The following is a 26,286-nucleotide window of genomic DNA, read 5'->3' as shown; positions in this document are numbered from 1 at the left end:
CACGGGAAGAGATCTAGTTACAGAGATGAAGCATGACTTTTTAATTTGTGTTTGTCTCTAAAATGTTGCCTGGTTACTCCCTAAACTATCATCAAACACTTAGCACTGTGAAGTGACTTGCAACAAACACCTCTACCCAGAGCCAACAGGAAGAGTGACAGGCACAAGTTTGCTTGCTGGGCACCTACCAGGCCAAATGTGCCCTGACACACTTCTGGGCACCACGAGATTTCTGGTTATCCTACACTTCACCTCCATGGGCAGCTCCCTCCCTCCTCAGAGCAGCTCTGCAGCTTCCCAAAGCCAGGGCAGCCTGCAGGAATAAATTAGCATTGTGCCCCCAGTGACCCACCAAACACTCCAGGGAACTTCACAGGAAGCAAGACACTTGCTAATAATACAATGTTGATATTTCAAGTTTTAACACCTAAGTTTCACCAAGTTAAAACTGTTTAAAGTTTTAAAGGAGCTGAACCTACACAAGCCCAAAGCATCTGATGACACACCCAGCAGTGCCACAGGAGCTGGACAGTATCACTGTCAGGTTACCCTCCTTGGGAGGTTTCAGGTGACTAAAAGATGGAAACAGCACAGATATCTCCAAGAAAGTGAGCAGGATCATTGCACTATCCTTCCAAAAGTTGAAAGGAACTTCTGGAAGTCAGAAATTCTCAAGGACACTTCAGGAGAAGCCATCTCTCTTGGTGCACCTTCAAACTGCATTTCTTTTTTTATTCTTGCCTTATCACCAGCTCATTCATATGTAAGTCACGTTTTACATTCAACTATTATTTCTTTGAAACTGTCAAGCAAGAAACTTGCAGAAATTCTCACTCTTTGTCCTAAAAGGTGTAACATTAATTTCCAGAGGAAAGATCAAATTCAGGTCCAGCCTACTCCATGTGGGCATCCAGTGGTTTTAAGTCTAAGAATATAAATATTTATCAGGTTTGCTTCATCAGTGCTCAGACACTTTTCTCTCAGAACACCGAAGCTCAGACACCACTCCATGGAGAATTACATCAACCCTCTTCCTGTAGTCCAACTTCAAAGGCAAATCCAACAGTGCTGCTTTAAATCACTCAGCAGCTGCCAGCTCTGGGTGTTCACCTGGCGTTTCCCAGCCAGCCTGATACACGACAGACACAGCCATGGCTCCTGCCTTTCCTCTGCCTGCCTGAGAACTGTCAGCTCCAGCTGCCACAAACCCCTTTAACAAAGCAGCATCTCACTCCTGCCTCTTACTGCAGGAGAGCTCCAGGTCTGTAGGGAAGGGTCAATAAAACATCTCTTCACTGTGGGGTGGAGCATTGATGCAAACACTCTAGGTGTTCCTGCTGTTTGTGAAGTTAAAATAACAACAGCTTTTATTTAAACGGTAAAAAAAAGTGGTTTTATCCCTTCCTCTGAACATTTGAGATAAATCACAGCAGCCACACTCCAGGTTTGCTGCTGGCTGAGTGGATGAAGTTAATAATTAGCAGTGATACATAGCAGAGGTCACCCAAAGCCCAGTCATGGCTCACCCTGCCACTTGTTACAGAGACCCACAGCACTGCATCCAGGGATTTTTTACATGTCTGCAGCACAGAGGTGACCACACTCATTATTCCCTCACCCAGCACAGCCCCAGCCTGGGAGGACTCAGCCAAGCTGTGAATTGAGACTATTTTAGAAATCACGAGTGAGGCATTTGCAACATTAGCTTGAAATTCCCCAAATTCCTGAGGAGAAAACTGTGACGTGCTCAGCAGTGCCAGCCAGGGCTGAGTCAGCACAAGAGGACAAAACAAACAGGACTCTGTCCTGCCCACTGCGAGCTACTGGGGGCAGCTTCTCCACCACACTAGGGAGAGCTGGAATTTCATTTTACTTTGGAGCCCTAATTCAATTGGAAGAACCTTAAACACAGTTTAGCTCTATCAGTCCTTCACTCCCTTTATTAACGATCATTAAGAGAAGCTTTAGTGGATTTAATTTCGAAATTACAACAGAGTTGCTATGTTTGTGAACAGCAGTTTGTGCTGCTCCCCTAACAAATTCCAGCAGGTCTGGGCTGATTTATTCAGCCTTTCCAAACAGGGGATTGCTGTGATTTAGGAGGTGAGCAGAGCACACAAGGCAGCTGCAGCTGGACAAAACCTGGGGAAACTCCCTGGGCTGTGCAGGTGCTCCTGATGCCCACAGTGCCAACGCAGGGCTGGGCACAGCTCCTGGCCCAGCTCAGTGCCCAGCCAGGGGCTGGGGCACACGGGAGGGTTTCCTCAGCTCAGCTGCAGGGCAGTGACAATCCAGAGGGAAAAACCCCCCTGACTGCCCAGGCCCTGCTCCCTGGGAGCTCCCATGGAGCTACACACAGAGCACATCTCTGCCTCCCTGGTTTATGGCTCCAGGAGAAATGAAAATCCACACAGGTCATCCCCACACTTACATTTCAGCTCTTATTTGCATTCTGCTTAGCAGTAGCCTAAGATTAGTAGGAGTTGGCAAGCCACAGGCTGGACAATGTTTATTTGGACCACAGAGCACTCAGGACGGCAGTGGTTTCCATTCTCCATCAATCCTGCTTAAGTTGTTGTACTTCCCACATAGAATAATATTGTTTAGACAAAGATTACACTGTCCTCTGAGACAATGATCCAAGGAGGCCCTTCAGCTGTAAGATCTGCCATGTAAGCTCACTCATTTAACTTTTGCTCTTCTTTCCAAACAAACACTCAAGCACAAACCACTTAACAAAACGGGCTGGAACTTTCTCCCCAGGGACCTCTTTCCCAAGGCTTGATCACGTCTGAACCCCAGGAGTTTGGAGAGATGGCAAGTGTGACAACAGTGACACAGCAGGGGCACGGGCTGGTGTGTGCTCAGCCACACACAGGGCACAGATCCTCACACACCATCCCACAAAGCAAGGCCAGCCATGTACCTTCACGGCAGCCGTCAAACCCTCCTGCAGTTTCCTGATCCATGTATTCCTCACACAGGCTTTAAGCCTTAACTGTATGCTGAGGCACAGACTATGACAGTTTAGCTTTACTGTTTTAAAAAATTGCTTCTTTTTGCTGTTTTGAACATTTTATCTGCAAATTTCAAGTAATGACTCTTCCTGCAGAGGAAGAGATGGGTGGAGGAGGCTCACTAGTCCCTGTGCCACTTCAGATTTAGTCTTCTATTACATCTGACCTGAATTGTCATTTCCTTACTGAACAGTTTTGCTCATTCTGGTTGTTCTTTCAATGTCTCCTGTTCCATTTCCTCTTTGCCCAAAGCAGGGCAGCCCAGAGCTGTACAAAGTGCAAATTAAATCACAGAATGGTTTGGGTTAGCAGGACTTTAGAGATCATCCACTCCCAACCCTGCCATGGCAGGGACACCTTCCCCTGTCCCAGGCTGCTCCAAGCCCCAGTGATCAGCCTGGCCTTGGGCACTGTCAGGGATCCAGGGCCTGCCCACCCTGCCAGGGAACAATTCCTGCCCAATATCCCATCCAGCCCTGCCCTGTGTCAGTCTGAAGCCATTCCCTGTGTCCTGTCCCTCCAGCCCTTGTCCCTCTCCAGCACTCTTGGAGCCCATTTAGGCACTGGAAGGGCTTTAAGGTCTCCCCAGAGCCTTTTCTTCTCCAATCTGAGTAACTCCAGGTCTCACAGCATCATCCTAGTGCCTCCTCTGGCCTGGCTCCAGCAGCTCCACATCCTTCCTGTGCTGGGTCCCTGAGCTGGAGGCAGCTCTGCAGGTGGGGTCTCACCTGTGTTTGTGCTTGGGATGTACTCTAAGTCTATATATTATAAAAAGATTATACTATTATAGATTGATTATATGTATTATGAAAGCAGAAAGAAAATGTGTCAAGTCTGTTGTAAAAATGTTTCCTAGATGGATCCCTTTTCCACCCACCCCTCTCTACCTGACAGCTGCATTTAGATGTCCACAGACCCTTCACCCCTTCAGCTCCTGCTCAAGCAGCAGCAGCACCACCATTAGCAAGGGAATCCATCTTTCCCGAGATGTTTATGCACAAAAAGCACAGACAGAGGAATGCAGGTTCCAGGGTTTGCAGCAGCAACTCCCAAACCATAACAATCAAAAAACAATGGGCAAGATTGGTCAATCTTTAACCAGTTGTTTGCCCATATGAAGGCCTTCCCTCACAATGCTTACAACCCCCCTTTGGTTAGGATTGTTAGTAAATTCCTTTTGGAAAATTGATCATGAGTACAGTGGTCTCCAGATTTTGAGCAGGACCCTCAGAGATGGCACCAGTAGCTCACATCTGGCTGCTCTGCTGCCAAATGTTTTTGTGCCAAATGTTTTTGTGCAGCACAGTCCATCAGCTATTCCATCTCTGAGATTGAGGATTTGGTTCTTGCAGATTTTCTGTCTTCAGCATCTTCTATGTACTAACCCTTCAGAGAATGATTTCCTGCTATTTCCTCAAATTTTCAACAAGAACTTCCCTGAGTAACTTCACAGCAGATATACATAAAGAGGGAGACACCTTTTATTATCACTTTATCTTCTGCATTTTCCTTTTCCACACCACCTGATGGCTTTACCACCACTTTGTAAAAGCCCTAGAACAGGATGAATTTGAATGCCCCAGGGTGATCAGAAAGACATGAGCTTTCATTCACCTTGTTCTCTGAAACAGATGCACTACACCTTGCAACTCTGAGTCCTTGAGGAAGGCTCACAAAGTCTGCCAGCAATTCCTGAGCAGCCAAGTACCTGAGAGCATCAAGCCTGGCCAAGTGAAAGAAGGTTGGAGATACACCAAGATATGAATTGGCAATTGTGCTGCTGATGTGAGCCTGGGGTCAAAGAAAGAAGCAGGACACCAGCAGCCCTCACCTCTCCTCACTCACTAAGGGATAAACCCTGCTCTGCTGCTTGTTGCTTCCTTGCCAAAGGACAACAAAGAAATTTAAGTCAGGAGGAAGGGGGAGGAAAAAGGAGCAAGTGCTGGCAGTGGCAGTGATGGCATAGCTGCACTCTGCGTTCAGCAGCCCAGAGGAATGCAGGCAGGACTGACAAAACCCAGCTTTGTGCACAGCACGCAGCGCCCGGCCCGGCTCTCACGCTGCTCTTGAGATTAGAACACATTGAAGGTTTTGTTACATCAAGGCATTACTGCTTGTGCCTGTCATCTCCAGGCTTGAGCCAAGCAGGAGCAAATTATCCATTTCACAACTACCTACAAATAAAAGGAGTTTAATTTAAACTAAAGCTTCAGTGCAGGAGCAAGTGCTGACTGAGTAATTGCACAAAATGATTCATCTCGTGAACGATTTCCCAAGTTGGATGCACTTAGTCTTGAATTCCTGTCTGTAGGCACAGTCACAATTCAATTATAAGGTCAGCTTGCATAGCAAGTTTTAAAATTAAAGTAATCTCTGGTTGCCCAGAATATCAACCAAAAAAGCCCATGGAAGTGGTTCATCTATTGCAGCATTTCACTTCTGAAGTGGGAAGAAAGCCAACGCACCGAAGAAACTCAAAATTTCTTGTGTAACAATTGTCCTAGCTCATTTGTAAATACAAGAAAGTTACTGAAATGACATAAAAAGAGATGTCAACTTCTAAGCAATTAAGCCTTGAGAGAAGAGCTGTTCACTGTAAACATCATTCCTAATTAAGTGCCCTACCTTGAGGCTGAACAATAAACAGGGATCCAGTCACATTTTGACACAGAGAAGGACAAAGGTCAGTAAAGAACTAAAACTTTTCCAACAATAAAAAAAGTTTTAAATGCAGTTTCTTAAACTAAATTGTGTAAGTTCAACTGAGCTTTCTCAGTAAGTACTTGCTACTGATGCCACTCACAGTTGGCCAAGCAAGGTGCAATAATTTCAATCCTGACAACTCCCAGCCCCCAAATCACACAGGTTTAATATCAAGAGATGGAATACTAAAGTGAGGGGAAGGAGTTGAAATACTGCAAAACAAGTTCAGCTGACAGAAGTATTTATCATTTTACTTCAAATTCAAAAATAATGAGGCAGGAAACTGTTTCAGCATGACAGATTTCAGTTTTTTCTACTTTGTTTCTTGCTTCTCTTTGCCGGCACTCAGCCATGAAGACACTGCATGTGACACTCCTGGAGGTGTACAAGCAATCTGGATGTTAATGGTATTGTCACCTGGGTATTTATATTCCACACCTGCCTGAATGGACCAAGTGAAACCCCAGAATTCTCAATGAAACCATAAAGGGATCTATAAATCCTTCACATGACATTTACCAAGCAGCCAGTTCTGCTGGGATCATCATCCTGCACTTGGTAACTCGTTAAAAGGCCTTGGGGACCCTTCTGGGAAGTCCAGATGTAATGAAAATACCAAGAACACTAATGGCACATTGATCAGGTTCCATCTGCTCTTCACAACAGAGAACACCAACCATCACTCCCAAGTTTTTCAGTCTCAGAACAATTTTTCCCTCTTCCATTTGAAGATTTAATAGACCTTTAAAAGAAAAAAATTGTCTTATTTTAGTTTCAATTCTTTTCTTCCGTATCTGGGGGTGGATATGCCCCCAAGGGAGGACTTCAATCAAGATTAACTACAAATATAGATCAATAAGGTGTTTTTAAGAGAGAAGTATTGCACCTGTAGGCAGTTCTGGCTTCTCCAACACCAAGTGCTCTCTTCCCGTCTTACGCTGTTTCCGATAAACCTTCTCTGCAACAGGATTAAAGGCAGGCCTAAAATATCAGTGCTAATTTGGTGCTCATCAAGATGTCCTCAGGGAAACAGGATAAAAAGGAGACACTAAGCATAATTATACAAGAGTAATATTAATAGGCAAGCTGGGCTTTAGCAACAAAAAGTCAACAAGCTTTTCTTAAATATTTCTTCCGAAGCACTTGTGCGTCACTGAATAAAGAGGAACAATAAAACAAAGTCATACTTCCTCTAGAAATCCAGTGGGAAAATTGGAAGGGAAGAGGGAAAAGAGAAAGTTAGCTGTGGAAAAAGCACTAGAGAAAAATTTATGAGTGCTGCTTTTGCACAATCAAGTCTCCTTTGCTGGTAAAATACTGTCACAGACTTACTAGCCCTAGAAAATTTGTTTTCATAAAGAAAATCCTAGTCTGTGGCAAATTTTTATGGCCCATAACTTTTAGCAGGACTGAAGAACAGTAACAAGGCTTGCAAATTGTATAACCAAACAGAATTAAGGTCAACATGGTCACAGGGATTAGGACAGCAATTCCTTATGATCATGTCAGCTGTCCAGCAATGCTCTGTGGGGCCAGCCCCAGCCCTACCCCACTGCTGGGCTTCTTTTCACTCCATCACCCCTGGGATATGGGTACTCCCTGCTTCACCTTCTCCTCAGGGAAATGAAGGGAAAGTGCAGGAGAAATCCACTAAACCACCTGTGAAGTAACACCCTACTACCACAGCACTTTGAAAAATAATTACTGGGGGAAAGAGAGGGGAAATCCAGTCTGGAAAGCTGAATTGCAGGTTATTATCTTCTGCGGTCAGGCACTGGGTAATGAGTCTTTTCCTGAAGAGAAATCCTGCCTGGCATAGCTAGAATGCAGCCAAGTCTTGCTTGTCTCAAACAAGAGTACCTCCAACTTCATCTTTAATGCAACTGCTATAGCAAAGGCAGCAGATCCAGCACTGCCTGAGCTCTGCTTTTCCCTGCAGAACTGGCCCCAAATCCCTGTTGCCTCCCAGCTGCCCCACCACTGACCCATCCATCTGCAACACTCAGCCACAGAGCATAATTCTGCACCTCCCTCTCTTGTGGCAGCTCCCAGAAGTCATCCTGTGTCCCTGGGGAATCTGTTCCCCCCAGACTGGGTGCTCAGAGCTGTTGTGTGTGTCAGAGCTCTTCCCCTACCCTCTGCCCTCTGTGTTTGCCAAGCACTGACCCACATTCCCAGCCCATTCTTCCCTCCCCAGAGGGCACAGGGAGGGCTGACCTGGGCAGCCAGAGGGGCAGGAGGTCGCCCCAAACAGGAAATTCTTCAGAGGGCCAAGAACAGAGCAGGGTTTGATGGTTGGCAGTCAGCAGTGCTTCCACACAGACTTTTCTCACCACAGCACACATGGAGTACTGCAGGGATCTGTCTGTACCCCCAGTTTAAGAAAATTCAGAGTGTTCCAGCAATGTTTAAGACAAGGAATAACTATGGAGATGCACATGCACCAGTTCTGCTGACTAGAAAGTCATTTCATAATCTAAATAAAAATCTCCATTTTCTTATTTAAGCACAAGTATTAAACATACAAAACCTCAGCAAAGCAGAAACTGGAAGCTGAGCTGTGACTATCCACGCTCTGAATTACAGGCATGAAACCACTAAGAAACTGAGTAACACTTTACTCACTCTGCCCAATTCTCAGCACAGAAAAATTGTGGTTTAAGAAATCAGGTTGCTCAGAGTCACAGCTCAGGTCCAGCTATCCTGTTAATCACAGTAAACAGCTCACAAACACCTGGAAATGAGTAGTTTGTGATTAGCTGCAAGGAAAGTAAACATGATTATGCTGCACAAAATACCACTGAACAGGCCAGGAAAATCCAGCCAACCACCTTCATTAATCTAAATTAGTGGCCAGGATATTTCTATTAGGGGAAGGTCATATTCTCCAAAGGAATTGCATTCCTATGGTTTCAATTTCAGGTTTGAATCCTAATAATTAAACTTCAGACGTCAAATACTGGAAACACAGCAGTCATTCATATCAAAAGAAACCTATGGATATGCTGTAACAGCAGAAGCATGACTTGCAATAATACTGGAAAAACTCCTCTCCCCAGCCCTCTGCCATCCCAGCTCTATCTCCCACAGCAGCTACGTGCACAGAGACAGACAGGAACTGCAGAACAACACTTTTATAAGTATGTGTCAGTAACTTATCAGCAAAAGCATCCTGGCCAAGGATTCTGCTGCAAATAAATGTATGCAGAGACCTCTGATGATTAACCTGAAGCATTTTGATTAACCCAGCTAGTTCTTGGTTAGATACATATTTCTACCACCCAAAACTTTCTGACACGTATTTTCTGTTTCATTAAAGACTGAATGCCAGCTAAAGCACAAGGCAGAGTTAGAAGATTAAAGACATTTTGCACATTGTGTTAAATACTTGATAGGGAAAGCCTATCCTCACCAAACCCTGGGCACACTCAGTAGCTGACCTTGTGGTTCCACTGATAACCAGAAAACAAATGGAATAATGTAATAATCTGCTACTGTTAAGACAAATATTATTTGGTGCTCAACGACTACAAAACCTTGGTTGTTGTAATTGCAAGTTTTATTTCTATGGAGACAAAGTCAGTTCCCTGCAGTGTGTCTCTGCTCCCCAAGGCCCTGGAAGCACAGAAGTGGCAGGGTCAGTGCCAGAGCTCCCCACTCCACCTGACACAAACACTCACTGCTCACCCTCACCAGCACTAATGCCTGTCCTGGAGTTTTTATTTATCCCTGCCATGGAGCTGTGCAGACAAACCATCAATGGGAAATTCATCAACTCCTCCAAAGGCTTCCTAAAATAACCAGGGAGTGGCTCCATACAGGTGAAGGGAACACAGAAACACAGATTTAGTTACCCTGAAACAAGTTATTCCCTAAATAATGGATCCCATTGCACGGGTTTCATCTATTCTTATTCCAAGTTATGCCTTCATTTGTTCAAATGAGAACTCAGACTATCAAAACCCAAAAGAAAGCAAGCAGAGAGATTTGATACAAAATAGAAACCTCCATGCATCAGAAGGAAAGAAAAGAGGACTGTAACCAAACATACACCACCACCTGCATTTTTTTATTCCATCTTCCAAAAATAGTAACATATGTCCATGTAGCAAGATCTCCAGAGACACAAATCTGTACCAGCAGGGTATGTGAGCAAATATATGGAGCACCGAGAGTGTGGTAACTGCTGACATTGACTTACTTTATTAGAGGACATTTGTCTCAAGAACATTTCAGTGTATTCTTGAGATCATTTCAAGAGGTGCTTTTAGATTGGGAAGCACTTAATCACAATCCACTTGAGACTGCTACAATAAACTCCTTAAAATAAATCTTAAAGTTTGCTCTGTTATTAGTCCACATGGACCACAGGGACTTACTTATTAGGGGTCCTCTGACCTGGGCTGTTAGAGGCTGTAGTTCTGGTCAAGAAGTCAGAGTTTCTTTCATATGAAAACAGAGCCCCAAATATCCACTGGGAAAGCAGAACAACTCTTGGTGGCCCCAGTTTGCTGCCTGTCCCTGCATCACCCCACACTGCTGGCACAGTTCTCCTGAGGTGAAAGGACACTCAGCAACCTTTAGTTGATTATTAAGCAGCCTAAAGACAAAGTCACAATTCAAGAAACAAAGACTTGTGCGATGTATTTAAGGATATCAAATGTCTAAAAAAGAAGTTAACATTTAAGTGGTTGGTGAACCTGGTAGCAGAAAGAGCTTTCCCTCAGTTTGTGTGAAGTAGGTCAGCCAGCTTTTCCCCTCCTTCCAGTCCATCCTCAGCTCAGCACAACCCACAGCAAGGTGTGCACACCTGGCTCTTGGTTCCACACACCTGTCTGGATACAACATGCTGCTGTCCCCACATCTTTAACAGCCCCCTAAATATGAGCCAATATTGAATAGAATGAGCTATGCTTCCCAAATACTGTGTCAGAAATGCAACTGTGCAAGTTCAACAGCTCATTTCAGCAAATTCGTAGCACGTCAGATTCAGTTCTCATGTTTGTCCAGCACAGCCTTAAAGCCAAAATCAAACCTTGAGCCCGCCATAAACACACTCTATTCTACTACAGACATACATCAATTAGGAGGAAAAAAAAAAAATTCCTCCAGGTTAAGTATTTCCCTGACCTCTTTTTCAACTCAAACACACCATTGTTCTATTGTCACCTCAGATTATTTGTCAGCTGCCAAAACGCCAACATGTTTATAGCACTGCCTTTTGAATCTCACTCTTCTACTCTTCCTTCATCCACAGCCAGTGCACAACATCTTTTGACATCCAACTTAGCTCTTTCTTTTTTTTTTTTTTTTTAGGAACAAAGTATTTCTGACACAGCTTCCAGAGCACCAATGGCCTGGCACAGCCGTGCTGGTGTCACTTTGCTGCTGTGCCTCAGCAAACACATTTCTCTCCCACCTCTTTAAAATTCTCATTCCACACAGCTGGATAAGAAAAGCCCAAGCTGCAGGCACACTGAGGAGTGGCCAGGTAGCTGTTAAATCCCAATGTCTGCTCCTTACCTTGCAGCATGCACCTGTAGGCAGACTCGGATATGGCGTAAATGTGCGGTGGCATCTCGTGGCGCTTCTTCCCTCTGTACATCTCAATAATGTTCTCTGAATAAATTGGGAGGTTCTTGTAAGGATTTATGACTACACAGAACAGCCCTGAATAGGTCTGGAAAAAGAAAAAATAACAAACATTTCTGTTAGTAAACAGTATTGAAATAAAGTCATAAAGAAGAGAAAGCCTTTTCACAGGTTCTATAATATTTATCTTAAAACAAAATTGAGGTGCTTTTTGTAGAGCAACTCAAAGTGCATGCTATATTCAAATTATTGGTTTCTAGTTCTCTTAAAAGGCTCTTTAATTACCTGCATAAAAAGTAATTTAAAGATAATAAGCGTAGGTAAATTTGAAGAGGAGTATCTGATCTCTTTCCCACAGACATTTAAATCTCTCTTCCGTTTGCCAAGTTCCAGCTTTATGGACACCTTTTGAAGTTCAACAGTAAAATGTGTATTCCAAGTTATTTTCATTTTGAAGGAACTGATAATATCCATTGCTCTGGCACATAATCTAGCTGAGGGAAGAGCCTATTTCAAACCACCATTATTTCTGCTATCCTGTTATTGTTTCATAACTGTCCATCTGTCTGTCTTTCCTGCTCATCCCTTTTCAATCCCAGAAGGGTCATTCCCTCCCCTGTCCCAGCCCTGCTGGCCCTGCAGATGTTTCACGCTCTCCTTTCAGAGCTGACACTCCACTACCAGAACATCAAGGAGCCAGCTCCAATTGTGCATTGCTGATTTCACTGAGACTTTTCTGTTTAGCCAAAATGCCTCAAGTGTCCCAGGGTTGAGCCCCCACTGAAGCAATGCCCAGGGGGCTGCATTTCCCTGTGATCCCTGTACCACAGGCTCCTCCTGAGCGCCATCCCTGCTCCCCAGCAGTTGTCCCAAGGCAGTTATGACAGGAACAGCCTTGGCAGAAGAAGGAGCACAGGCAGCCATGGACACTTGGTTATGAGGGAGGGACAGATGAGCCTGGTCTGGCTCAGGATCAGAGGCTGAGCTCACACACTGCTCCCTGCACACAGCACAGCTCTCCCAGGGTGTTCCCTATCCAAGGAATCTGCTTGGCTCCAGTCCTTTCAGCAGCAGCCACAACTGACTGCTTTTAAGAAAACAGAATCTCTCCATTCACTGCTATCTCCTCACATGCTTGGACAGTATGTTCCTTTTGGTCACTACTGAAATTCCCATCTCTACCAGCTCAGCAAGTGAGAAAGAGAGACCAGGTTTGGCAGAAATAGAAAGTATTTTTATGAATGTCAGGAAAACCACATTTCTTACCCTTGCAGGTTGAGAAAAAGAACGGGGAGAATAAGCAGAAAGCATTAACAGAGAGCCCAGAGTAGTAAGCAGCTCACTCAGGATATAACATTTGTCCACTTTAAAAGTATTTCTGCTACACTGCTATGAACACAGTAGTTGACAGTCCCAATCTGCCTTCTTTTTTCCTTTTATAAGTATGAAAGATTTTATTTGGAGGAAAAGGTGCCACCCTGTTCTTTCTACACCTCCACCAGCTTTTGGAAAGACAGGCAGAAGGTGTTCTCTGAATTGAGTCCAGGAGCACCATCAGCAAAGAAAAAGAACTTGGTTTGAAGCCAGATATCCTGACATAGGGACATCTTATGTCCTTGCAGAAAAATGCTCCCTCTGCTTTGGTCAGATCTGCTGCATGATAACTACAGGGCCTTACCACCTAAACAAGGTATTTATTTCTCAAGAGAAAGGAAACAGATCTTATCAGGGCAACTGACCCAAGCATAAAGAACAACTTATCAGTCATTAACTCAACATAACATGGGACTGTGGGCAAGTGAGCAGCTCCTGCCCAGCCTCCTTTCCTGCCACTGTCCCTCTTGCCAGCATCAGTGCTCCTGCCCTCACTGACTGACCTGGACACTCCTGCAGACAAATGCAAACAGAACTGGCTGCGAACAGCAGCAGTTCCCTGCCCAGACTCATTCATGGCCACTGGTGAGACTGGAAGGGAGGGAAGGCAGGACAGTTATTTTAACAGCTTGGTACCACTATCCAAGGAGCCAATTAACTGCTGAACAGGGACACCCCTTCCCAGGCACCTTCCCTGTGCTCAGCTGAGGTCACCCACATCCATCTGTCACCACCATCAGTGACGTGGAGGCTCTGAGAACTGCCACAAGCCTGGCTTCAAATCAGGCTTCAAATGAGGGTAACCAGAAGAAAGAACATGTTTGCCAAGCCCAGCACAGAACCACAGAGCCACATCTCCCCTGTGCTCCCACAGCTCGGGAGAGAGCTGGTTACTGCCAACTGCAGGGGAGAGCTGGGCCTGGGACAGCAATTCCTAGAGGCAGAGTCCACCCCAGAGCTGTCCCAGCACAGCTCTGAGCAGTGCCATGGCACAGAAGGTGCTGAGGCCAGCAGGGCTCAGCCCTCTGTGAGCACTCTGCACACTCACCCAGCAGCACTCTGAGCCTTGCTCTGCTTTTCTCCTCTCAGCTTCAGAGATTTGCAATTTCCCTCCCTGGGCTGCTGTTCCTGACCTGAGCAAGGACAGAACTTCATAACCAGAGGCTGGGTAAGCTGTAAGGGAATTACTGCAAAACCCACCTACATTGGTGACCCTCTTTCAGCAGCAACACCTCCATTTCTCTGTAAGTGCATCCAAAACTTTGGCTTTGTTTTGGCGTTTTATGTTCCCAAAGGAAAGCTGTTGTTTTTTCCCCAGAATCACTGCCCTTCCCCAGACATAAATAAATTGATCTGGTAAATAATTTAAAAAAAAAAAATTAAGTATTGGGATAAAACAGTTCTTTGAAGATGATCCTTCTCTCCTCCCCCCAGTTGCTTTGGCATCTTCAGTTTATTTCCCCAGCACAGAAATGGGGTAAATGTTACTATTTCAGCTACTTAAAGAATTAATTACCTGGAAAAACAAGTTTAACAATACTTCAAATCTCTACTGATAACTCCTAACCTGAAGCCTTTACAGGCTATCTCCAGAAGCAGTGGTTGGACGAACCTGTGAACCTCGGAGGACCAGAATAAGCAAAGCCCAACACAACCAAGAGAATGCCAACAAATATCCTGGGCAACTGAAAAGGGTTAATTGAAGAAGTTCTATATTGAATGGGGCCACATTAGAAGTTATGAAGCACAAAATTCTACATCTTGCCAGTGTTGGGGTTGATTTACTTGAAACTAAATTTAAAGGAGAGGCTTTTGTCACAGACCATTCCCTCTGTACCATGACAGCTCTTTGCATGCAGCACCTTGAACTCCAACACCTTGATTTTCCTGAATATGTTACCAAGGTCACTCTCCTGCTGCTTCCCTGCAGAATTCCAAAACGAGACCTTTTTCAAACCAGCACCACCCTGCACAGCCTTAATTTATTCATAGGAAGATGGAACTGAATTTTCCCGATTTCCTGACTGTCATCTATTGCAGAAAGCAATATATGAACATATTGGTGGGCTGTCTTCATGGCTTGGCAGGCAGAGAAACACAGAAAGGATGCTTTTAATGAGCCAAATTTAATTGGGAGGGAGGCAAATGGTACCAAAATCTCTCACAGCTGTTTTATAACTGCAAGTCTCACAGTGCATCACTGAGCCTAAAAAAGCAAGAAAGGGCTTTGTGCATGGAAACCAAACACATGGAAAGTAGAGATTGTTTAAAACCCCTCAAAAAAGCTTCTTGGTGAGCAGCCACAGGAGGAATTAGCAGGAATACATACACATCTGCTTAACAAATAGACACCCCACTTAATGAACTCTATCCTGCAGTACTCTGATGGAATTGTCAGGTGGGAATGAGAGCTGGGATCAGCACTGTGAGCTCCAGTAACAGCCCAGTCTGGATGGAGAGCCAGCCTTCATCCATTTTTCAGCTGACACAGGTGGATGTGCACACCAAGAATTGAAAGGCAAGCAAAGATGCTGATTCACCTTGAGCTGATGGATCAGCTGTTTGAACACATTCCTGCTTTAGCCAGGAACAGACAGCATCAACCCACAGCCATAGGACACCCTGGAATGCACTCTCCAGGCAGGGCTCCAGGCACAAGCAGTAAAAGAGAGCTCTGACAGAGAGGTTGGTTATACAAGCTCCCCTTCAGGACACTAAAAGTGCAGTTTGAAGGTTTCCAGATGCTTCCAGCCTGTATCCAGTAGTTTATCATGTAGTAATGTGGGTTCTGGTAAGCTGTCCCAACCTACAGAGTTGAGGATCCTGGCACTGCCTGTTTCAAACTCCATTGCATCCCTCCATCCTGGGAGGGAGGTGGGTGTGAGTGAACTGGCAAGCAGGGTGAGTTATTCCCAGGGGAAAACACTTGGGAGTTCAGGCTCCTCATCTGGAATGTGGCTTTCATGGCCTGTCTTCCCCTAAAACCACATGAGTCCACCCCTGTGCATATACACATGGAGGAGTTCAGGGTAGAAAGCCTGGTGCTATGCCTTGGATTAGCAGTTCCTGAAGCCAGGAACAAGCTGTTGTGGCTCTTGGGTTGGTCTCTTCTGCTATGCCATGGAAAAGCCTCTTTAAAGAATCACTTGAATGCACGTTAAATGCTCTGGTCCTGCCAGAGCATCTTAGAAAAGGCACTCAGACTCAAAAGTTTACAGACCCACTGAGTGGGAAAGGTGCCATTTATCCCAGAACTGTTCAGATGTTCACCTGCAAGCTGCAGGTACACTTTGGTCATTTGTAACAATCAGTTTCCATCACCCCAGAACATAGGCTCAACGTTTATCTCCAATTCTTCAAATATAAAAAGTGACAGATTCACTCTATTACTACATAAATAATTAAGCTGAAGTAAGCATCTAGACAGCTCTCATTATTACCTGAAACAGAAACCAGCCATTCCCAGCAAGCAATACATGTTTTAAGCAGTATCCCATAACTAATGGAATGGAGCACACTATCCAATTGATAAATTGCTTCAACAGAGCATTTTCTTTGCCTGGTTTCACTTCCTGAGGTTACAGACTCACCTTTCACACTCCAAGCCCCTCTGAGTTCCCTGAGCTAGACATGGTTTTCCTCACAGAACACCTTTTCTCCCTGAAATTATCCAATTCAAGCCTTAAAGAAAGGCAGGTAGCTCTTCAGCCTCAGAGGGGGTGAAGGTGAAGCTGTACCCTGGGAACTGGAATCAAACATTGGAATCAAAGGGTGTTCAACAGGGGTAAGGAACAGCCTAGGAAGCTCAGGTCAGAGAGGCTGGGGGATGACAGCCACAGATTTACTCAGGGCAGCTCAGGAAAATGAGAAAGGGAAGGAGCACAACACATACACCAGCTACAAATGGAAAAGCTCAGCCCACATGATAGATGTGAATTCACACTTGTCTGTGAATGCTGTCCACAGCTGGAGCTGAGCAGAGGCTCAGCAGTGCTGAATTCCCACATTCCCAGCCTGCAGGTGATGTGTTCAGAGAGAAACCCACCCCCAGCCCAGCAGTGCCCCGCCCTGCCAGCTCCTCCTCTCACACAGACACACTCAGGGTCACAGCGTGGCTCACAAGTGCCTCAGCCACAGCAACTGCTCAGAGCTAAAACATGAGCTGAGCTTGCAGCAGGCCCAGAGGAGGGCTAATATCCTTCCACAAGGCTCCTGGAGAGCTGCATGTCAGAGCCTGACTGCTCCACAGACAGCTTTCCAGCACTTCTGACACAGGCACAGGGCTGGAGGGGTGTCCTGCAGCACAAGGCACTCACCTGAGCTCTTGGACAGGAGTGAACAATGCAAATTGCTGCTCCTTTTTACACTCTTAATCCACCCTTTTTAATAGAGGCACAGAGTTTGACAAGAACAAGCACCTTCTCATACCTCTGTTTGCCCGATTCACTTCTTGGAGTCCCTCAGACACTTCTAACCCTGCACAGAGTTCCCTCAACTTGATCACATTTGTGAACCTTTGAAAAATCTGAGACAATAAAAAAGGTCTTGTGTCAAAGCAGTTCCACCAATGTGAACCCCAGCATTTCTTGTGCCACATGCTGGGTATTAGATCCAGTGACTGGTTTGTGGTAGGAAAAAGACAGAATTAAGTGACTAACTCCATTTCTTGCAGGTTTCTTTTAATACCAATCTTTGACACTCAGTAGCATTAAACATTCCCAACTGGACCAGCAGGAAAATTAAAGCAATTAGAACACAAATGCTTATATAATACCTCAGATTGTTCTAGGTTACACTCAGGCCTCACAGGAGGCAGCAGCTTAACAGAAGGAACAGCTTAGAGCCAGCTCCTCGAGTGCAGGCTGGAAGAGCTGCCACCCACAGCAGGCTCTGGAACTGGGGACTATGGCATAGCTCTCATTCCTTCCCTCTTCTATTCCAAGAAAATGGAAAGTGCATTCAAAAATGAAATAACAGGGCTGCAGACCCATTACAGAGGTAACACTTGCAATTATCAACAAACACCTGCTGCAGTATTTTACTTGCACAATAGTGAGCACATTTTCTACTTCACTGGAGAAAGAAAACCCAGCAGCCCTGTGCCAGGAGAGCAGAACCAGCAGGAGGCTTCCAGGAACTCTAAGCCTCACATAAACAGCTTCCAACGCTTTTTCAAAAGTCTTGGCTTAAAAAAACATGGGGGAGTGGGCAGGGAAGATAATGCACAGTGCACTGGAGTTTGGGAGATTCTGAAGCTGAATCTGAACCTTTCCTCGAGGAACAGCAAAACAAATCCTGACTTTGCCCACAGCGCACACACCATGGGTACCTGGCCTCACCTGCCACTCCCTACCTGAGCCCCCAAACATAGCCCAGGGGCTCCCCAACATCCCCCACCAGTCACAAGAGGCCATCTGGACACTGGCATGGAGTCAAGCCTTTGAGAAATTCTGTTCATTTTAATCCTTCTGACTGAATGAGGTCAGGAAGCAGTTAAGGAGTAGTTGCAATGATTTATGGGGGTACCAGAAAGCCACACAACCACCTGTGGACAAGAGCCTTCCTCCAGGAAAGCTGGGCCTACAACAGAGGTGGCAACAGCAACGTTTCTTAAAGTAAATTACTATAAAGCCCACTGAATTTGGAATACCCTGGTTTTTAATTAAACCCTATGTTTGAGGAAGCAATTCCTTCACCCCATCCTACTGCAGTGGGTACAGGAGGGGAACTTCTGATTGCACAACAGACTTCCAGTCCTGCCACAGCATCTTAGAAAAGGCGCTCAGACTCAAAAGTTTACAGACCCACTGAGTGGGAAAGGAGCCATTTATCCCAGAACTGTCCAGATGTTCACCTGCACTCACCAGTCAGACCAGTAAAACACAGCCATCTGCAGGTGTTGGATTCCCTGCAAAATCAGAACCTTGTGGCAAACCTGTACAGTCATGAGAGACCCACTGGGTTTGACAGAATATTTCTGTCCACAAGAGGTACATAAGGTGATGTTTCTAAATTTAAAATACACTTTAAAAGTGGGATTGAAGAGTCTTTCTTGCCATCAAAGGAGCTTTAAATTGCTGGCTAAAGTGTCACCTAGCCCAGACTTAGAAGCATTAACAGTTAGTAGTTATTCATTCCTATTCCAGCCAGGGTTTGCAATATCAAGAACAAGCTGCTTACCATGGAAGTAGGAGTGAGGTATTTACATTCCTGATCCATGCAATTACCTGCATTTTCATCAACAGAAGTGCTGTTCGTATTTTTTTTAACCATCTGGCTGGATGGGGCCTCTGAGACACCTGGTCTGGAAGAAGGTGTCCCTTCCATGGCAGGGGCAGGAACAAGATGAGCTTTAAGATCTCTTCCAATCCAATCCACTCTGGTGTTTTAGGACTTCAAAATAGTACAAAACTTACAACCAGAATGCTGCTTAACAAAGCATTGGACCATTCTTTAGGGTGATTAGGAGCCACTTTGCTTTTTGCAGCTCTAAAAGTGGTATAGTTTGTGTTAAAATGTGAATTGAGTTCAGAAAGAAAAAGTCATCTTGCTCTTAAAGTGAAAAAAAAATTTTAAAAAAGGACTAACATGACAAGTCTGGAGGGGGTTCATGAAAATCCCCAAACTCCATGAAGGGAAAATCACTGGAGCAGTAATCTTGTCTATCACACCTTGTGACAAAGATTGAAGTGTGGAATGAAAAAGCAGTATGCAGGGCTGAGGGACCCTCACTAGCCACTCTTCCCAGTGGATTTCATCTCTCCACCTCATTTGTCTGATTCAAGGACTTCACCCCCCCACAAAATCATATTTTGCAAACACAGCTTGAGCACAAACCAAACTCTAGGGCTGATATCTAGAATGCTCCACAGTGGCATTTTACATGCAGGTCTTTAAGAATAAAGATGTTTCCTCACCCAGAGGACAGGCCTCAGTGGCCCAAAACCTCTGAGAGAACTCCTCCTGCCTTAAACCAACACCCCCAAAAAGTCACCTGGAACTCAGGTCACGGCGTGAGGATATTCAAGAACCACCATAAAACCAGTCTGAGCAAAATCATGTTTATTCCAGAGCTTCAAAGGACCTCCTAAGCCTGTGGGTATTCCTCCTGGGTGCCCTCCCAGTGAACCACCTCCAGCTCCTGATCTGCAGCTGAAAGATGTCACTAATGCAGCCAGAAGCCAGGATTAAAGCTGGCCACTCCAAAGCAGGGCAGCCACAACAGCTCCGTTTTGAAGCTGGAGAATCAACATTCACAAGCATTTACAGGAACCAAAACCCATTCCAGCAGGATATGAAGGATCAATTTTGAGCATTAGTGACTCAAATGATATGTAAGAAGCATTGATATCCGTAGAAAAGCACAGGATTTAGGGAAGTTCAGCTATGAAACACAAAGGAGAGTGAAAATTCCGAGCAAATGCAGAAGCAATGAAAAAACAACTAAACTACTTGCTGTAGGTGGCTGCACCTTCACAGAACCAGCCCTTACACACCAAATAAACCTTGTGGCAACCAACAGAATAGATGACATTAAAAGTGGAGCAAGAAATTAAAGTTAATTCATCTCCAAAGCAAAACTGGGATCACCATAATTTACACTCCAACCACCCTTCCCAGTAGTTCTTGCTCAAGTCCTGTTCCTTTTCATGTTCTGTGCTGCCATGACCAGACCCCAGAAAGACAGGACCAAGCACTGACATCATGCCTTTACATGATGTTCCATGTTCTCCACTTGTGTTCCCCTCCCACAGCTCAGCAGTGATGCTCAGAGCCTGAGATCATGGCACTTGGCAGCCACTGGAGATGCTGCAAGTTCCAGAACCTGCTGGCCATCCCTACTTGGATGTTACATGAAACTCTTGGAAGTGAGCATCAGTGCCCAGGTCACTCTGGCTTTAGTCAGCCTCCCTGTTCCTGCAGCAGCGTCATCTGGACGGGGAGATCACAGACAGGTGACTGGACCCACCAGCCAAATCCCTCAGCTCCTTTCCTTTCTATGGATTGAAAGCAAACATGTGTCTACTCCAGTTGACATTCTAGCATCTTTCACTTCCTAGAAAGGCAACACTCTGTGCTGCCTGTTGGCAAATTCCAGGACACCAAATTCCTGCACCTCAACTGCTTGAGACCAACACCAAAATAAGCAATTTTCATTTGGTTATTATGGGAGTTCTATTCAGAAATCAAAACAGACCCTCAACCAGCTCCTGTCAGTGTGGCCACATCAGAACTCACTTCAGCTCAGTTCACTTCGGCTCTTTTCCTTACACCAGGCAAATTTTCTTCAACAGGAATTGGCTAAATTGTCACCTAAATGGCTCTGGGCTGTGCCAGCAGCAAGAGCAGTGCCACATTCATGAAGTTCAGGGATGCTCAGAGACACCAACACTAAAATCCCAACAGCTGGAGCTCTTGCAAAGTCTTTTTGGCCTGTGAATCCCTGCAGCATCCAGTCTTTGACACATCTCACCACTGCTCTTCTCCACACCTTCACCAAGTAAGCCAGGCTTCATTTCAGCCCAGCAGCCAATCCTTACAGCTGCACTGAACCACTGCTCTAGGGAAGAGCAGCATCCTCCAGCAATGTCCCTGTAACTCAGGCCTCCAGTAAACCCAACAAATCCTGGAGTTTCTTAACCCCAACCAAGTTCTCCCAGCTGAGGGCAAGGAGGTCTGTCACAAAATCCACATGCCTGATCCCCCTGTGTGATAGCAGCAGCACACAGCCAAGGAACACGTTGCAGTCTGGCTCAAGAGAAGGAATAAATCCTTTTGGGAAGAGAACAAAGGTCAGCCACCTGTAGGATCTCACAAACGCCACATCCATGAGCAGCCAGTCTCACAAAGTGAGGTTGGTCAGACACCCAGGGTGACACTGTCCTGTCCTGGAGCCTCTGTGCACAAGAGTGCCAGTTCTGCCATCACCCCCAGGTGCAGGCTGTGTTTGCTGCCTGCAGTCCCTGCACTACAGCTTGCTGTGACATTTAAGGCCTGCAGGTTTTTAACCTCCATAATGAAACAGGGCTATAATAGTGGTAATGAATTTCCCAACAGCCATAATTAGGATTGATACACAGACTGAAAACTTTTGACCTATCAACCTGTTTACTTTTAGTTTTCAATCCAGTTCCCATTAATTATCCAATTAGTTTCCATATGCAGGAATAATTCCAGAAGTATTTTTCATCCAGCTCTGCTATGAGCACCTTGGTGTAAGGCCTTGGAAAAGGAAGCTGACAAAGACACAAATACAAAAAAACTACTTTGTAGCTGTATATGATTTTTAATAAGTCCAAATATCATCAAGGGTCAAGCTAAAAATGTACCCCCTAATCCCCAGATGGAGGGGAAAATGAGCCAACTTTCAGGACTAAATAAAATGGATTTCAGCTTTAAGTGTTTATAAAGTGAATCAAGCATTTAAGCAGATGTTCCAGTGTCTTTTGAGACAGAAAGTCTCCTTGTAGCTGCTCCTGGCTCCCTGACCCAACAAGTCACTGTGCAATCAGTCTGCCAAGGGAGCAGGAGCTGCTCCCAACTGCAGGCACAGACCTGGGACAGAGCCCAGGGGAGGAGCAGGGTCAGACACAGCACCAAGGGCGCTGAGATTCCCAGCTCCAGACCAAGACGGTGATAAGCCAGATGTTCAATTAGTGCTTCAAAACCACTGGAAAAAAACAAAGCTTTATCTTATTGGTTTATTTTAAGCACTTGAACACATCTCTTCCTGGCCACTAGGCTGATATTCAGCTCCAAAAAGACATTTTGCACTCCCAGTACTCTCAAACTTCGTCTTTTAAATACCAGCAGAGCCTCTTACTGCCATTTTTAGCATGCAGCAAGTTAAAACAAGAGAAGGGCTCATTCACACGAGCAGTTAAACACAGCAATCCAGCAAAGTGAGGGTTTGTCACTTCCCTCAGCTCAAGGACGCCACTTGCTACTGCTCACTGGATCAGTCCAGTAGGAGGCAAGTGCTCCAAGGAGCAGCACCAGCAAAGCCCCCCTTTCACATTCTGTGGTTGAAAGATGCTCACTGAATCGTAGTATTTGTTTTATGGCAGAGTTCTTCACCTGCACACAGCACAGAAGATGACTTTGGACTAATGTAAATGCTGGGGATACAAAGTACTTAGGCTGCCAAAATCAAAGACAAGAGCTACTCTAACAGCAGGGATGGGAAGCAGGTAAGGTCAGCTGAATTAACACCCAGAATGGGTCCCATAATTAGTACTTACATAGATGAGCCCAGAGTAATAGCGATCCTTTAAATTATGCAATACAGAGGCTTCATTTAAACAGGTTAATTCTGCCATGTCTTCCACTTTAGAGAACTTGGGAGGATTCATCTTCTGAACATCATCTTTATTGACGAGCGCTTTCTTCCCATTCTCTGCCAGTTCAACCAACACCTCATCCCCTTTCTCCTCCTTGATGCTGGCTGCCTCGAAGCCATGGCGCTCCGAAGGGATCCACACCAGTTTTTTGGCAGTCCAGTCGGCCTGGGTGGCAGGGTTGTAGATGACAGCCCTGTCCACGAAGAGGTAGCGCTCCGGATCCTCCTGGCCCGACCTCTGCGCCATCCCGGCAAGAGAAGGCGTCCACTCCCAGTCACCTGCCAGCAGAGAGGGAAAAGCAAGGAGCACATTACACACCAAACTCACCCTGATCCATGCCACAACTGCAGCTGTGGCACAGCAGTTAAATGATCCATCACCAAGGTCTTCTCTGGGAGAAGCAGCATCAGGCATTGCTCCCAGCCCAGAGAAGCTGCTGCACAACTGAGCCCCTGCTCACACATCTCTGCCACACAAACATGCAGTGACCTGCCAAGTGTCACCCAAAGCCAGTGCAGGACAGCCAGCAGGGACTGGGTCCAGCTGTGCAGCAGCAAGGGAGAGACACCACAGCAAGAGCTGCAGGCAGGAAAAACACACACCTGTGCGCTGGGATTAGATAAGAAACAAGAGCAAACAGAGCAGAAGCTTGGCAGTAAACTCAGTGGTGATGGAACAGTGGAAAACAAAAATACAGATAGATACAAACCCATAAATTCACTCAGTGGATTGTGTTGCAGAAACCAGAGGGCAGCATGGATGAGTTTTAAAAATGTGGATTTTCAACTACAGACAAGAACTTGGGACATTCAAGGCAGCTAAACCTTGCTCCTGAAAAGCTTTGCATTTCTACAGCCTGCTCCTGTTCTCAGTCCTGAGTGCTGACATCACCATATTCCAAAAAATGTCTCCAGATCTCAAGTTTACCTCAAGGCTCAAAACACTGCAAGGAATGGTGCTGGATTTTCCAACAGCTCCATGGGTAATTTGAAGCAGAAAGAAAAACACTGACTGACAAGAGCCCATGCACACTCATTTTACCTGTCTGCCTCTCTCCAACAGAGGCCCCTACCATCACAGTCAGGATTCCTGGAGCTGGCAGATCCATCTGAAACTGCCCAAGAGAGCGCCAAGGTAAAGCCTGACCCCTCGTACTCAGGACTTTAAACGTCTTGGTTTGTAACACACAACGTTTTCCCTACTGAAGAACCTCACATTGGCCATGGAATCATCTTCCAGCAGGTAACCCAAAGGTCAGCTTGGGAACAAAGCCAGGGAGGTTCCCAAACTGCATTTGTCACCTTTCCTAGGATGGCACGTGCCCTGATGGAAGTTCTGCAACCCAACCCTCCAGAGAAGAGCATATAATTAAACAGGATAATTGTGTCTCCATCTGAGGCAGAGAGATTTGTTACATTGTCCAACTTTAGTGTAAAGCAAGCCTGAAGTCACCGAACCCTTCAGAGGTGCGAGGAGCAGATCCCTTAGCACAGATGGCTTAATTCAAATCAAGATATGATGACTCAACATTGGAAGTATTTTAGAAGAGCCTCTCAGAGAAAATTTCCATGAACAAAGATGGAATCTCGGAGGGGACACCTTAAGTGATAGCTGGACTCCTCCTCCAGGAAAATGAAGGTTTAGTCAATGAATGCCACATTTGGCTGGAGAAGCCCACAGATTAAATAATGGAGCTTTGAAGCCCAAGTGAGAAAGGTGACTGTCCCCACTGTGCCAGATTCCTGCCCAAGCTCCAACAAAGCCCTGGAACACCAGTGCCACCCTCGCGTGCCAATGCCCCTCGGTGCCAGGTCCTGAGCGCTCGCTGGGAAGGTGAGACACAGCCCAAGGCAGCCAGGACTCCGTTTTTACACACCGAGAGGCAATAAGACCTGAAGGTCAAATAAAGCTCATACGACAAAATTAACCATTATTGCTTCCCAGCGGAATTAAAGGGTGAACATTGAAATGAATGCATTCATACACGAGAGCATGCACCAGTCATACACGAATGGTGTAACTGACTTCAGAGCAGCTCCCGAGGATAAACCTAAACATCGGTGGATCATAAGCACTTTCAGGGTCATTCTTCCACTCGGGCTTCCCATCCCACAAAGCCCATCACAAAAGACCCTCTGCAGAAGCAAAGCAAGCTCCAGCTCACCCTACCCAGGGCTCCTCCGCTAACAATGGCATTCAAATGAAACACACAAATGAGCACATTTATCATGCAGGAATCCAGCACTCCCAACAGACGACGTGCGAATAAAGGCAAAAAAATCCCAAAAATACCCCACAGCCGCTGTGAACAAAAGGGGGGCGGGGGGCACGGCGGGGCAGGGCATCCCCGGGGCACGGGCGGCCCGAGCAGCGCCCGCGCCCGCGGCCGCGCTGCCCCTCGCCGGGCCCGAAGGACAAAGAGGCGGCCGCAGCTCGGCCCGGCGGCGCCCGGAGCGGCCGCAGCCCCGCGCCCCCCGCCCGGGGCCCGCGGGGAAGGCAGAAAATGGCCGAAAACGGCCCCCTCCTCTTACGGCCGGCACCGGCGGGGGAAGGCGGCGCGGGCGGGCGGCCCAACAAGGGGGTCTTTGTGTGCCGGGCCCGCCGCCCCCGCCACACCCCCACCGCGGGCGGGCCCCCGCCGAGCCGCCCCCCATCCCCCGGGGCCCCGGCGCCGCCGCCGGCCCCGCCGCCTCACCTGTGCAGCGCCGGCCGCCGGCCGCCGCCCGCCCGCCCGCCGCCCGCCGCCCGCCGGCTCCGCCGCGCCCGCTCCGCCCCGCGCCCGCCGCGCTCCTTTAGCGCCGCGCCGGCCCCGCCGCCCCCCGCCGCACCGCCCGCCCCCGCCGCCGCGCGCCGCGCGCTCATTGGTCGAGAGCCGCGTCCGTCAGTAGCTCCGCCCGCTCCCATTGGTCCGTGCCGCGGCCGCTCTCCGGCCACAGCCATAGCAACCTCCGCACGCCGTGGGCCGGCCCGCCCCCGCGTCGCGCCCCGCCCCCTAAGCACCCATTGGCTCTCGTCACCCCGCAGCACCGCTCTGATTGGGCGGATGCCACGCCCGTCACGGCGGGCCCCGCCCCCCGCTGCAGCACGGCCGGCGGGGGCGCGTCCCCGGTGCTGCAGCGAGCGGCGGGCGCGCGCCTCCCCCGCACACGCCCGCGCGCCCCCGCGCCCCGTCCCCATTCCCATCCCTATCCCTGTCCCCGGCACCGCCACCGGGAATGCGACTGCGATCGGAGCGGGCTGTGCAGAGCCCGAGTCCGGTT

General features: G+C 46.9%; 1 protein-coding gene across 4 annotated transcripts in view; it reads right to left on the bottom strand.

The window, feature by feature from the left end:
- The window catches only part of MYH10 (myosin heavy chain 10), an 86,449-nt gene extending 60,701 nt beyond the window's left edge, over window positions 1–25,748 (bottom strand). For all 4 annotated transcript variants that reach the window (XM_033077072.1, XM_033077074.2, XM_033077073.1 and 1 more), the window contains exons 1-3: window positions 25,722–25,748; window positions 22,928–23,304; window positions 11,244–11,400 (exon numbers count right to left, since the gene is read on the bottom strand). In XM_033077072.1, coding sequence (XP_032932963.1) covers window positions 11,244–11,400; window positions 22,928–23,272 — 502 coding nt within the window. In that variant the 5' untranslated portion in view covers window positions 23,273–23,304; window positions 25,722–25,748. The remainder of the gene's footprint in view (window positions 1–11,243; window positions 11,401–22,927; window positions 23,305–25,721) is intronic.
- Between the last annotated feature and the right edge of the window lie 538 nt (window positions 25,749–26,286).

This window comes from Catharus ustulatus, chromosome 20 (assembly GCF_009819885.2).
Source record: "Catharus ustulatus isolate bCatUst1 chromosome 20, bCatUst1.pri.v2, whole genome shotgun sequence".
Classification (NCBI taxonomy): domain Eukaryota; kingdom Metazoa; phylum Chordata; class Aves; order Passeriformes; family Turdidae; genus Catharus; species Catharus ustulatus.
The sequence above is the reverse complement of the archived record's forward strand: the minus strand, read 5'-3'. Positions and strand labels throughout refer to the sequence as shown.